The following is a 13,511-nucleotide window of genomic DNA, read 5'->3' on the forward strand; positions in this document are numbered from 1 at the left end:
CTGAGCTGGACCTTGAACCCTGATCCTCTGATTTCCTGACTTCTGCTTCTCCATAACTGCCTTGCTGGTTTACAGTTGTGCATGACCAAACCCCAAAACACCCAAAATCAAGTTTCCTGTGGAAATGGTAGAGTCTTAAAGTGTTTCAGAATGGGTTACAAAGCCTAGGAGATGGTAAGGAAAAATGGGGACAATGGGTGTGTCTGTCCTTGTCTCCTGGTGGTAAGTTGCAGGGCAAGCAGACCGCAGAACTTGGCGCCCCTGCAAGGTGATTTCCTTGGATTCCCTGGCCAGTTGGCTTCTCTAACGTTAATCTTGCAGCTTTCCCAGTTTGGTAGACAATGGAATATTACACACCCAGAAAGGAGAACAAAATTATAGACTTCGCAGCAACTTGAATGGACTTAGAGTCTATCATACTCAGTGATCTATGACAGAAACAAAGAACAGAGTGCCACATGTTCTCACTCATAAGTGGACCCTGAACATTTACCATAATAAAATAAAAAAGGGATTGGCAGTAGCGGGACACTGCCAGGGGAAGGAGGGGGCACATAACATCAATAACTTTATCTGTACGATGACCACTTTATGATGATCCCTTTACGATGATCTGTACTTTACGATGATCTGTACGATGACCCGAACTTTATCTGTACGATGACCACTTGCATACCTAAATCAGAATTGCACCACGCATCTTTAAAATAAAAACAATTAAAATAGCCGGGCTCGGTGGCTCAGCCTGTAATCCCGCGCCTTTGGGAGGCTGAGGTAAGTGGATTGCCTGAGCCCGCGGGTTCGAGACCCGCCTGGGCAGCGAGACCTCATCTCTACAATAAATCAAAAAATCAGCCAGGCGAGGTAGCGCGCGCCTGTAATCCCGGCTACTCGGAAGACTGAGGCGGAAGGATCGCCGGAGCCCAGCAGGTCGAGGCTGCGGTGGCCGGGAGCGGCCACTGCACTCCAGTCTGGGCGACAGAGTGAGACTCCAACTCAAAAAAAAAAAACAATTAAAATAAAATAAAAAAGAAAGCACCATATAGCTGCCACACTCTAGCCCTCTATAGCTCTTGTCTATTTGAGATTATCTGTTTAATACCCATGTGAACATTCCTGATGCCTTGGGTCTGAATATTATAAAAGTATAAACTCTTCTATCGGCAATGATGTTGGTTTATTTATCTTTATCATCTTAGCACTTCACATAGCACAGAACAGAAACTCATTAGAAGAAGGTTACATTAAAATGTGTGTGGGTTTGATGGTTTTGTGACTTCAAATACTCATGTCTATCCCTGTAATGACGTTTAGGTTGGAGAGACAATCGGCATTAGTGAAGAGATTATGGGTCTGACCATCTTGGCTGCTGGGACCTCCATCCCTGATCTTATCACCAGCGTCATAGTGGCCCGGAAGGGACTAGGGGACATGGCCGTGTCCAGCTCTGTTGGCAGCAACATTTTTGACATCACTGTTGGGTGAGTAGAAATAATCCTATAAAGGTACACACCGGCTCCATCACTGTCTTCATCTTAGATGCTGAAAAGACATGACCAGGATCTCTGAGCCCAAAACTAACCAATACCAGTGGAAAGTGAAGACAGTAGTACCCCTGGGTTTCAACAATGCTATTTTTCCATTTCAGAGAACTTAATAAAGTCACCCCAAGACAAGGAGAAACAAATAACTGCATACAGAATGTTTTAGAAAATACTTAAGATAATTTCACCTTTTTTTTTTTTTTTTTGAGTTGGAGTCTCACTCTGTTGCCCAGGCTGGAGTGCAGTGGCACAATCATGGCTATCGCAGCCTTGATCTGCTGGGCTTAGGCGATCCTTCTGCCTCAGCCTTCCAAGTAGCGGGGACTATAGGCATGCGCCACCATGCCCAGCTAATTTTTTTATTTATGGTAGAGATGAGGTCTCACCAAGTTTTGCCCAGGCTGTTCTCGAACCCCAGGGCTCAGGCAGTCCTCTTTCCTCCGCCTCCCAAAGTGCTGGAATAACAGGTGTGAGCTGCCGCACCTGGCTAATTTCACTTATATAACAGCATTCAGGAAGGACTGAGATACTCTGATAGCTTCACAATATTTTTTTTTCTGTATTCTAATTCTGAAAGTCCCCACCAGCCTAAGATGAAATTTGAATTTTAAGGCAGATTGAGACAAACTTAGGCCTAGCACAAATATCCTGTCTCCTTCCATGGAAAGTGCTGGCAGTCAAGACATTATCATTTGTTTATCTGTGCCGGTGAAGATATTCCAGGTTTTTTGAAAGTCAGAAGATAAAATCTGTTCTTATCGTTAAGCAAACTGGAGTTCTCAATATGAATAATCGCTAAAGTGAGTCAGATCGGGGAGGGGTACTGTTATCTCTACCTTTTTATTTAACTTGTCAAAAGTAACAGTAGATCTGAATGGTAGCCCCCTGAGAAAATGAGACATGAGATGTTATCAGATGTTCCCAGGAGAACTAGGCTCTTGACACTTGAGTTTGGAACCTCATGAAAACGCACTTACTTTCTCACTGAACATCTTGAATATTGTTCTCTGTTTTTTCATGGCTTATTGTTTTTCCTGCAACGTCTACTATGTGCACTGTACATCCATTTTTATCCAGTTAAGTCACACAACAGCCCTAGGAAATATGCATCACCATCCCTGCTTTTCAGATAGGAACCCTGAAGCGCACAGAGTTCACATCACAAGTAAGTGAGGTCGCTGAAATTTGAGCAAGTATCTGTGCTGTCACACGTGATGCTCTGAGCTTAGCTTCTGCTGTGGGAACTACCTGTGAGCCCCCCGGGTTCCCTCTCCTCTGTACTTCCTTCCTTCGCTGGTCCCTTTCACTCAGCCCTCCCTGCTTGTCTTCCCGGAAAACTCTGAGTTCTCTGATGCCCCTGGCCGAACTTGGGAACTCTTGCCCCCGTGGACTCTCTACATGTCTTTTTCTTGTCGTGGTCATGTCTGCTCGCAAGACTGCAAATTCCCAAGAGCGGAACTCACCAAAGTCTAGCACCCTGCCATTCATGGGGAGTGACTTGACAAATGTTTGTGGAATGGATGGGTGGATGGATGGGTGGATGGATGTCTTCAAAGGTATATGTTTTCAAGGAAGTTATCCCTACAATAAGCAGCGTTTCTCAGTTCTGCTGTCCACATATTTATAGTAGTTAGATTGGCCAAGAAGGTCAATCTCTCATAAAAAAAGAAAAACAATGTTCTATAGTATAAAAAGAGAAAGTCCTATGAGCTGAGAAAAAGTATGTGTTCAGTTTGACATATTTTTCATATTTCCGAAAAATAAACATAGGGAATTACAAAATGCTTTGTGTGCATTGTTCTCAAATTGTATATATACATATATGTACACACACACACACACACACACACACACACACCTCAAGTGAAAAAACTTAAAAAATTATTCCTAATCTTCCTACCCAGAAACAACACTTCATTTTTCTAAGTTCTCTTCCAAATATTTCACAAGCTTTTCTTGGTGAAATATTCAGTTTTGTCCTCTTGGAAGGTTTTTTATTTTTCCATTTTTAAAGCAATGTATGCCTGGCACAGAGAGGCATCTATTAATAAATTGGTAAAGCATATCAACCATTTTTCTAAGATTCCTCATGGCTCTCCTAACATTTTAGTTGGCTTCAAAACTTCTTCGTGTTGCTTTTCAGTTCAACCATTATCCTTTAACAGGATCTTTTTTTTTTTAATTTTGTGCTGTTATGGGTGCTTTGATGAATACCTTTATGCAGAAAAACCTCCTCTTTTTTCTTCAAGCAGTATTAATGGATTAAATATTTTGAGCATTTTAATGGCTGTTGATATATTTTGTACATTTCTTTTCCAAAAGAGTTTTTCCCAACAATCGACAATGTTGTTGGCAATATATTGAGTGACATCATTAACAATATATTAAGTTTTAAAGTTTCTCCATAGTCTTGCCAACATTTTCTTTTCACTTCTAAAAGTAACATATACTCACTGATTTAGAAAACACAAAGCACAAAAAAGACCAATTATAATCCACCACCATTTTAAAATTATGAATATTTTACATTATTGCAATTACATTATTTTATGTGTTTGTTTGAGTCAGGGTCTCACTCTGTCACCAAGGCTGGAGTGCAGTGACACAATCATGGCTCGCCGCAGCCTCAGCCTCCTGGGCTCAGGCGATCCTTCTGCCTCAGCCTCCCAAGTAGCTGGAACTGCAGGTACACACCACCACACCCAGCTAAATGCTTTATTTTGTTTAGAGACGAGGTCTTACTATGTTGCCCAGGCTGGTCTTGAACTCCTGGGCTCAAGCATTCCACTTCCCTTGGCCTCCCAAGGTGCTGGGATTACAGGCATGAGCCATTGCACCCAGCTGTATATTGTTATTTGTGTGTATGTGTGTCTTTCATTTTTAATTTAGAACTATGGGTATCTTCCTGTATCATTTATATAACATTGCATTGACTTATTTGCTATTTAACTAGCCTCTATTATTAGATATTATTAGAGAGCCCCAGTTTTTTACTACTCAGAATGACATTGAAGTGATCATTTTTCTGAATTAAATTACATCTGCATTTTAAGTTACTTTTATCAAAAAAAATTATTTTTATACTTGAACCTTAGCAATAGAATTGATAGACCACAATGTCAGTTCATCCCCAAAGGGTTTTTTACAAACTATTTGTAGTGTTGTCAACCTCAGCTTCATCAGAATTTTGTGTGTGTGTGTGTGTGTGTGTGTGTGTGTGTGTGTGTCTAGTTTAATAAGAATAAAATAATTTTTTGGCCTTTTTCTTTATAAGAGATGAAAGAAGAGTTTCCCAGGACAAGACCCTACCAACGATTTGTGGGGGGGGTTTAAGTGGGCTCTGGCGATCCTTCTGCCTCAGCCTCCCAAGTAGCCAGAACTACAGGTGCGCGCTACCACGCCTGGTTCATTTTTTATTTATTGTAGAGACGAGGTCTCGCCAAGTTGCCCGAGCTGGTCTCGAACACACAGACTCAGGCCATCCACTCACCTTGGCCTCCCAAAGTACTGGGATGACAGGCTGAGCCACCGAGCCCAGCCCAACGATGTTCTTTTTTTTATTTATTTTTATTTTTTTGGTGGCTTAAGCAATATAGATTTATAATCTTAAAGTTCTGCAAGTTGAACATGGACAGCATTCAGCAAAAATCGAGGTGTCATCAGGGCTTTATCTCTTTCTGGAAGAGTCAGCAGGGCTCCTTTCATTTCCAGATGTGGGAGAATCTTTCTCTGCATTTCCCACCTTCTTGTAGTTGTTCCCATTCCTTGGCTCACGGCTCCCCTCCTCCGCCCTTGAAACTAGCAACCGCCCCCCCCAAGCGCTCCCCTTCCCTTTTCTGACTTGTCATTGCTGACCCCAGGATGCCAGGGCTGCCCCCTGCTGCTGAGTTCTGGAGTGACACCTTGTTCCCAGATGCCCAGGTGGAAATCTTTCCCAGAGGAGTCTGCCAAAGTTAGCGCCTCCCAACCAGACTCGACGTGGGCAAAGTGCCTGTGCTGGTCACCACAAGGCAGCGCATCGACGCCTTCAGTGTGGCCCGGGTTAACATGTGCCTGCGTGTGCCAGGCCCTGGGATTTCAAAGACGCATAACGTGTGGACAATGCCTTCACAGAGACGGTCCACCAGGGGAGACGATGAGTAAACTCACCGCGCCTCTCACCCTCGTTATTTCTCTCACACGCCCTTTGCTTTTTCTTTGGAGAACTTGATGTTTCAAAAGAGTACCTCCTCTTCCACACCCTAAGCCCAGGCCCAGACTTAACCTTCCATAGCTATTTGCAGGAGGCTGATAGAGCTGAGTCATGTCTCCTGAACCGCCATTCCATCATTAGGCTCTGTGGACAGCACTGGCTGAATTTCACTGGGTGCTTTGATGCCCACAACCCGAAGACACGCATCGTCAGTGAGCTCCTCTCCATAGACTTCTAGTCAATTCCTGTGGTGTACTTGGCAACCAGCTTCCCTGATGTCTTTCAGAATCGCCACTCTGGATAGGAAACAAAAGGCGTCATCAGCTTTTAAAAGCCAAATGGAAAAGGAGATAACAGATATAAAAATACATAATCATGTTCTTTTAAAAAAAACACATCACAAATGGAAGATACTGTCTCCCTCAAATCTTTCAGAAAGGTCATTTTTCCACCAGTCAGTTGTTAACATCTTTTCCAGAATAAACTTCAGTCTGCTGTATTGGATCATGGCCCCCACTTCCATCTTTTAATTTCACTTGTTTTTAGGTGGATAATTAAGCCATTGCTATTCTCTGTCTCTATTTCTTAAAAAGTTTTCTCCATTTTCACACTCATTTCTTTTTTCCCCCCCCAAAGGAGCAGACATTATTATTTTGTTTTACTGATGAGAAAACGGATGGTCAAACTGATAAAGAGATTAATCCAAGGTTATGACCCTATTCCTTGTACTGACCAAAGGAAAATTTCCCCTTCTCCCTCTGAAAGTGTGCTGAAAAGTTAACAAAAGGCAGATTAATTGGAGAAAAGGCCTACAAAAGTTGTTAAGGTGTACACAGGAGGCTTCAGAATGAAGACTCAAAGATACAGGAAAAATTCTCCATTGTTACGCTTAGGTTCAACAAAATATAGACAGGCACATAGAAATATGATTGGGCAAAAAGCATATGATCTGATACTCATCGCTGAGTAGGGACGCCCTGCAAGATCTGTCTGTCTAGGTTCTTCTTGGCCCCTATGAGCAGCATTTTTTCCTCTCTGGAAAGGGGGTGCCTTATGACCTACGGTCAAACAAAATAAGTCAGATACACACTCATTTCTAGACCTTTTCTCCACTTGTCTTCTCCTCCCATCACCCTGTGCCGATCCAACATTTCGCCTTTTTAGGACTAAAAGCAACATTTTCATCCCGACAGGGAAGAAAACAAAAATTTCCAATCAAATGCAGAAGCCACCCAGAGCAGTCCCGCCTTGGATGTTGTCCAACCGCAGAGTAAATTCTCTCTGATCCCCCCCAGTTCCATGGGGACACGGATGCCTTCTCTCCCTCCCTGGTTTCCTGAGCCCGCCACGCCCGAGGCAGAGCCAGCCCCACACCCTTTCCAGATCAGGGGTCCTAGGAAGCGAGCGCGGGTCGTCTGCCTTCTTCTTGGCGGTGTCTGACTCTCCCCGGTCTTCCCTCCCCACCCCTCCCCGCCCAGGCTCCCGCTGCCCTGGCTCCTGTTCACCGCCATCCACAGGTTCCAGCCCGTGGCCGTCAGCAGCAACGGCCTCTTCTGCGCCATCGTCCTCCTGTTCATCATGCTGCTCTTTGTCATCCTCTCCATCGCCCTCTGCAAGTGGCGGATGAACAAAGTGCTGGGCTTCATCATGTTCGGCCTCTACTTCGTGTTCCTGGTGGTCAGCGTCCTCCTGGAAGACAGAATCCTCACCTGCCCCGTCTCCATCTAGCGGGAAAAGCCATCTCTTGGACCCACCGCGTGGACGGTCCCTCCCCACTCTGGGCTCTGGGCTCCCGGGCCTCTTGGGGAGAGGCGGCCGGCACCCCGCCCCGGGTGCCAAGCGGCCCCCCTTGGCGGATCTGAAGAGGGATGGATTCTCACCGGGCCCGTCCACGTCACAGGCTGCCTCCACCCTGGCCTGCTGACATGACTTCACGTAAGGGACCGCGTGACCCTCACGACGGGGCCTCTCTCCCTTCACCACTGACAGGTACTCCTCGCTGGTCGGAGGTACATTCATTGACACGATGCAAACCCGGACAGAGGCTAGCATATACCTACAAGATATACATACTATAAATATACGCACATGAACACACAAACCCTGCCTGTTCCTGTATGATACCTCTCCTTCCATGCCGATAGATGAGTACATACTTGTAAATAAACACAAAGAAAGAAAAATTATATATATATATATATATATATATAATTATATATATATATATACATACAAATGCATCTTTTCAGGGACAGCACTAGTATATTTATGGTACCTACGTGAAGAGGGGCATCAACCTTCAGTCTGGGCTTTACCTCTTAAGTGCAACAGGCGAACTAATGGAATCTGTAGCCAAGAGTAGTGTTGCTGTGACCTTCAGCCTACCTTGGACTTACTGGGAACCTGCCTGGTAGGGAGATCGTTTCGGTGAGGAGGGCTTGGTGGAGAGCCCTCCAAAACATTCCCACAAGCCAGACTGGAAAGATTATCTGCCCACCCCCGCTGAGGTACCCTGACGGAAACTCACAGTTACTTAGGGCAGAGGTAAAACCCAGACTGAGTGGACATTGGTTTGGTGGCAGGGGGGTGGTAACCCGGATTGGTTGTTTTGTTTTGTTTTGTTTTTTCTTATATCGTCCCAGCATGCAAGTAGAAAATAATGACTACAAACCAAATTAGTGCTTGTTCTAGGACAGCAAGACTATCTAAACTGAACTGTATTTTTCCAACGCATGTCCCATTATCATCAAAAGCAGGGGTGTAGGTTTAACCGTGATTGCCATTTAGACATATTTTGATGCTAAGGGCTCACATATGGTCAAAATGCCTGCCAAGAGATCTTAGCTGAGTAATAAGAAACACCATTCAGTAGAGGCGCTCAGCGGGACTTGCCCCCTAATGGGAATGTACGGGCATGGTTTTTTAAAGCATTTTCCAATGTAGTCATAAAGGGCTTTAGCATCTAAAGAAAACATTACTCCCAATAGAACTAGATTGAATCTGATCAATGCCACTTAGATTGAGGCAGCTTAGAGATGTTTGGAAAGGCATTTGCATACTCAGCACACCCCAGGAAGGTTTCTGAGTCCTAGGTCAAGTTGTGCCAGGACCAGGATTTGGTTGAAGCCCATGGGACATCTGTGTCTCTCCTCCCATCAGGACCTCATTTGGGACTCTTTCTAGTTTTCAGAGTACACTAAAGATTATACTTGACAGCTTCTTTACACTGGTTTCCAGTCAGTCAGCCCAATCTTTTGATTTCCTGATTCTGCTCAGCATTACATAGAATATTTTCATTTCATACATTCAGCGCTCACACATTCTCAGGTCTAGGTCAGTAGAAAATAAAAATGGTGGGGGAGGAGGGAGGAAGGGGATGGGCAAATGAAATTGATAAAGGAAATATGTAGAGCGCTTTCCATTTCTTCCAAGCATGCTTTCCTTGAAATCAATTGAAAAAGTGAGCAGAGAATGGCCCCTTGTTCTGTCCTCATCCTGTGTCTAAGTTGGCACACATTTCATATGGGTATCTTCACCATATGCGTTCTTGTCTGCAATCTATTGTCATTCATGCCTGCTGTGATCTTATTGTGAGCACATGCCTCCTAGCACAGGGAAACAGGATGCAGAACTCATAGCTGAATAAGAGGAAAACTGACCTGAAAGCCCCAAATAAGCTCAGTGTTCCTTCCACAAAACCTCAGCTCACTTCTCAGAGCATGGCAATAACAGGGAGTGCCCATCGATGCTCTTCACCAGCAAGCAAAAGGTCCTTCAAAGTGGAGGTCCCTGGGAAAACAAGAAATTAAGGTGACTGCCGCCTAGGAGGCGAGACTTTCAGTCTCTCCAGCTTTGCTTTTCCAGATGTGTGAAAGAAACCTGCATCTCTTTCATCAAGGGCAGGACTTTGGGTTGAGGCGAAAACTTGTGCGGGTTCCCTAGAGTGGAAAAGATTTGAGGAAGCGGAACTTTCAGTTTATAAGCTCCGTTTGTTTTCCCTGTGAATTACTTGATGGGGGGGAGGGCAGGGCAAGGTTGGTTGTTGTGTGAACTCTGTATTACTGATGAGTTTGTTGTTTGAAAGATTTAAATAGATGACTGACTCAGCTGCGACAATGTAAAACAAGAAACAGTGAGGGAAATCCAGTGTCACCCTCTCCTTACTCCAAAACTTCCTGATCCTCGCCCCCCACCCCAAACTCCTTCCCCTTCATTCCCAGCTCACAGTGAAGGCTGACCCAAACAGCTATGGAGCACTTTACTAGCCTGGGAACTCCCCTTTATTGGGAGTGTTGTGGTCTTTAATGAAAAGTTGCATTTGAGAAGACAGCATTTCCAAGCCCGGTTCTCTCCTCAGTCATGTGCACTGAGCATAGCCTACAACAGCATCGTTCCCTGGCTGAATGGTACACACACACCTTCCACTGCTTGCCCTTGCTTTCCCTTCTTGTATGTATCTGTGACTGTGTGCTTGCGTGTTGGGTGAGGGTCCATTCAGAGAGAAGCGTATAACACACAACCGTGAGTCTTAAAAACACTCAAACCATTCACTTAATTATAAGAAAGAACTTTCCACATCATGGTTTCCAGAGAAGGCTATCTCTAACACCTTTCCTGCATGCCTATGTATATACATATATAAATATAAATAGATATATCTTTATACCAGAGCTATATGTGTACATATAATACGACTTACATCATCACCCTCTGACCCAATCACATTCAGGATTCAAAAGCAGGGAGTATCAAGTTTGCCAAAGCCAAGGAACAGAAAAGCATGCACTCAAGCCAAAGGGGCCATCTCTCCCTGATCTCATAAGGCCATTTGGTTCTGTGTACACACACACACACACACACACACACACACACACACACACCATATGTTCCCACCCTAAGAATATCAATCTATAGCCTTAAGGAAATGGCCAGCCATATCCCTAATGCTGACATAGAGGCAGAGAACATACAACAGAGCCAACGTTGAGACTGCAAATACTCTCTTTGCTTCTGGAGCAGGGTTTAAAATAATATCAAAAATTCAAGAGCCAGCGTTCGACTGCTCAATCTCAAATAAACGATTTGCACCCCAAGGGTTCCCTCTTCCCACAGCAAACCCAGCAGGTCTTGCTTTCTGACACCTCCCTAGTGCCCCTAGGCAGGCCCAGGACAGTAGAACCACTTGATTCAAACTGACAATCCCCAAATAGAAGCTTCTAAGTTGCAACTGAGAATGTCCATGCCATCTCCACCTGCCCTCTGAACCTGACAGTTCCTGATCAACTGATACTGGAGATTAGGTGGGGTGTTCATGCAGCTTCCCAGGACCTAAACGGAGTCGGGCAGTGACAGATCAAGAAAGGCAAGTACACATGCAGGAACTAAGGATAGGGTGGTTTATCTACTTGTCATATGCAGCAGAATCTCCTACAGCCTTGCCCAGAAGATTATAAAAACTGTGTCATCTTCAGGAAAAATGCTTTGTAAGGATTCTAACAGGTGTCACCTGACAGGAGCCATGACCATTTATTTTACGGGGAGGACATGAATCAGGTGGTTTGGAGCCCTTTCAGCAAAACACAGCTGCTTTGCTGATTAGACATTTGATAATGTTAATGTCCATCCTTTCCTGGGCAGGGAGAGAGTTGGCAAACACCCCACCATTGCTCATAGCTTCTAAATGCCTCTGTAACCGTGAAATAGCAGATGAGCTATAAAGGAAGCTCGTCCCCGGACCACCTTCACAGGAAGTTGACCAAGTACATGACCCCTGGTAGAGCTGCTAGCCAGAGAGAGTTGGAGAAGATGGAACTTGTGTCCCGTGCTTTGCGGAAATGACTGCACTGCACCGTCTGATGTGGGTCTGATAGCTTCTCTTAGGGCAAGCATTTCAGAAAATGGCAGTGTGCTTTCCTCCCCGCATCTACCAAACACACCTTCCCCCAAGAGGGGGTGCTTCTTTGCTCTGGATAGACTGTTACTCCAGTAAGTAACTGGCTACGTTATAGGTGGCAGCTCTGGTCCAGAAGAAATAAAGTGAAGTCGCTCTCAGGGTGATTTCTGGGGAAAACAACTGTCCCCTGAAAGCATGCAGAGAAGTTCATTAAGGCTCCTTCCTGCTAAGCCAGCGCCTACCTAACCATCTGGTTTAATGCTCTTAAAGAAACATCCTCAACCCCTATACTTTCTTCAACCATATTGACAAGGTAAGGCCTTGTCATTAAAAGAGTTAGTGGCGGGGGGGAAATAGAAGAATAAGGAAAGGGAAAGAAAGCAGAAATTAATTTACCTTTACTAGGATTCCCAGGAAATCAAATGTCACATTGAAATATATCCCTATGTCGTTTTAAATGATTACAAATATCACGCTATTTTAATCAATTACCGAGGCCCATTACAGTCTCGGATTTTTTTCAAAACACCCTTCTCAAGAAGGCCTTGGGAAAGAAAGGTAACCATGCCCTGCTCCACTGTCTGTTTAAGGCTAGCTTCCTGCCTCTACCTTTGTGTTTCATTTTAATCTTGCAGCTTCATATTTTCTGAAATATACAGCAAACAGAAAAAGCAATAAAGGAAATACTCACAGCCAGCTCAGCTCCATTACTTATGATTACACCATGGCAATATTTCTTTCACTTCACCAGGAGCTTGGGACCCGCACAGGCTGGGGTATGTAATCACCAGGCACAAGTAGACGTCTCTAGACATCATAGGCGCACTCATGTTTGTTCTGGAAGGAACGTGTTCTCCACATAGACACTCCCGCCCCCAACCAACGCGTGCACCGGTGTTTTGCATACCTTCCTCATACATGGGGAATCAGTCTTGCTCAGAACCACCCAGATACCACAGAGGTCCTAAATCTGGCTGAGGACAGTTTTCTTAAGAGTAAGAAAGCCACAAAGGACAAGCGAATCCACAAGTCAGCCAGCTTTTGGCAGACCAAAATGACCCTGCAGTTTTGACCGGATCGGCAACTATGTTCAAATCCGTGTATAAACAGGGACTGAATGGAGCACCGTGTTATCTAAGCCAAAGCACTTTTACTAAGTGATTCACTGACAGATTAGAAAACCAACTGAATTAAAAAAAAAAAACAGATGAATAGCTAAGTTGAAAGAATATCATGGAGTTTGCATAGGCTCCCACCAAAGATTTAATTCCAGTAAGAGTCTTGTTCAGCCTATCACCCCAATCCGAAGGACAACCCTCTTATGGGAAAGGGACCCCAGCATACGTGTTGCTGGTGTAACCAAGTTCAATGTCTAAGAACCATCGACATCAAAAAAAGTCTCCCTCCATGTTAATTCAAGCCCCTCCAGTTGATGACAACCTATTTTTTTTTTTTTTTTTGTCTTTTTGGAAGAAAGTAACTGCATCTGGGCAGTCTTCATTCTTTACCCTTGACACAGTTGGAAGTCCCTACTATGTGACCCTTGGCCTATTTTCATCAAAAGTATCTTTAGGCTTTTATTTCTGAGTCTTTTTTTAAACCCTCACTGATTTTTAGAGTTCCTCCCTACTAAGCCTTTTAAAATTCTTCCTACGGTTCTTCAATGATGGAACCTTATGACTAATCGTGACAGAAGTGTAGGGTCTTGAACAGTGCTGAATTACGGCACTCTCAGGAGGCCCTGGCAAGGTCAAGCGCACTGTTTTCAAGGTCATCATCCCACACTCACAAAGAACTCAGAATGGGGGAGACACTACTTTAGATCATTCGAAAACTCTGGGCCTGCACTTGCCTGCATTGATTCACCAAAATTCACCATTAA

The 13,511-nt window shown here is 44.4% G+C and overlaps 1 protein-coding gene across 1 annotated transcript in view; it reads left to right on the forward strand.

Annotated features, from left to right (window-relative positions):
- LOC103267301 (sodium/potassium/calcium exchanger 2-like) overlaps positions 1–8,708 on the forward strand; it is a 107,392-nt gene extending 98,684 nt beyond the window's left edge. The window contains exons 10-11 of the mRNA XM_021715976.1: positions 1,315–1,481; positions 7,215–8,708. Of these exons, the coding sequence (XP_021571651.1) occupies positions 1,315–1,481; positions 7,215–7,464 (417 nt within the window). The 3' untranslated portion in view covers positions 7,465–8,708. The remainder of the gene's footprint in view (positions 1–1,314; positions 1,482–7,214) is intronic.
- The last annotated feature ends 4,803 nt before the right edge of the window (positions 8,709–13,511 follow it).

The sequence above is a fragment of the Carlito syrichta genome, unplaced genomic scaffold (assembly GCF_000164805.1).
Source record: "Carlito syrichta isolate Samal-C Ts95f unplaced genomic scaffold, Tarsius_syrichta-2.0.1 Scaffold308100, whole genome shotgun sequence".
NCBI classification, from domain to species: Eukaryota; Metazoa; Chordata; class Mammalia; order Primates; family Tarsiidae; genus Carlito; species Carlito syrichta.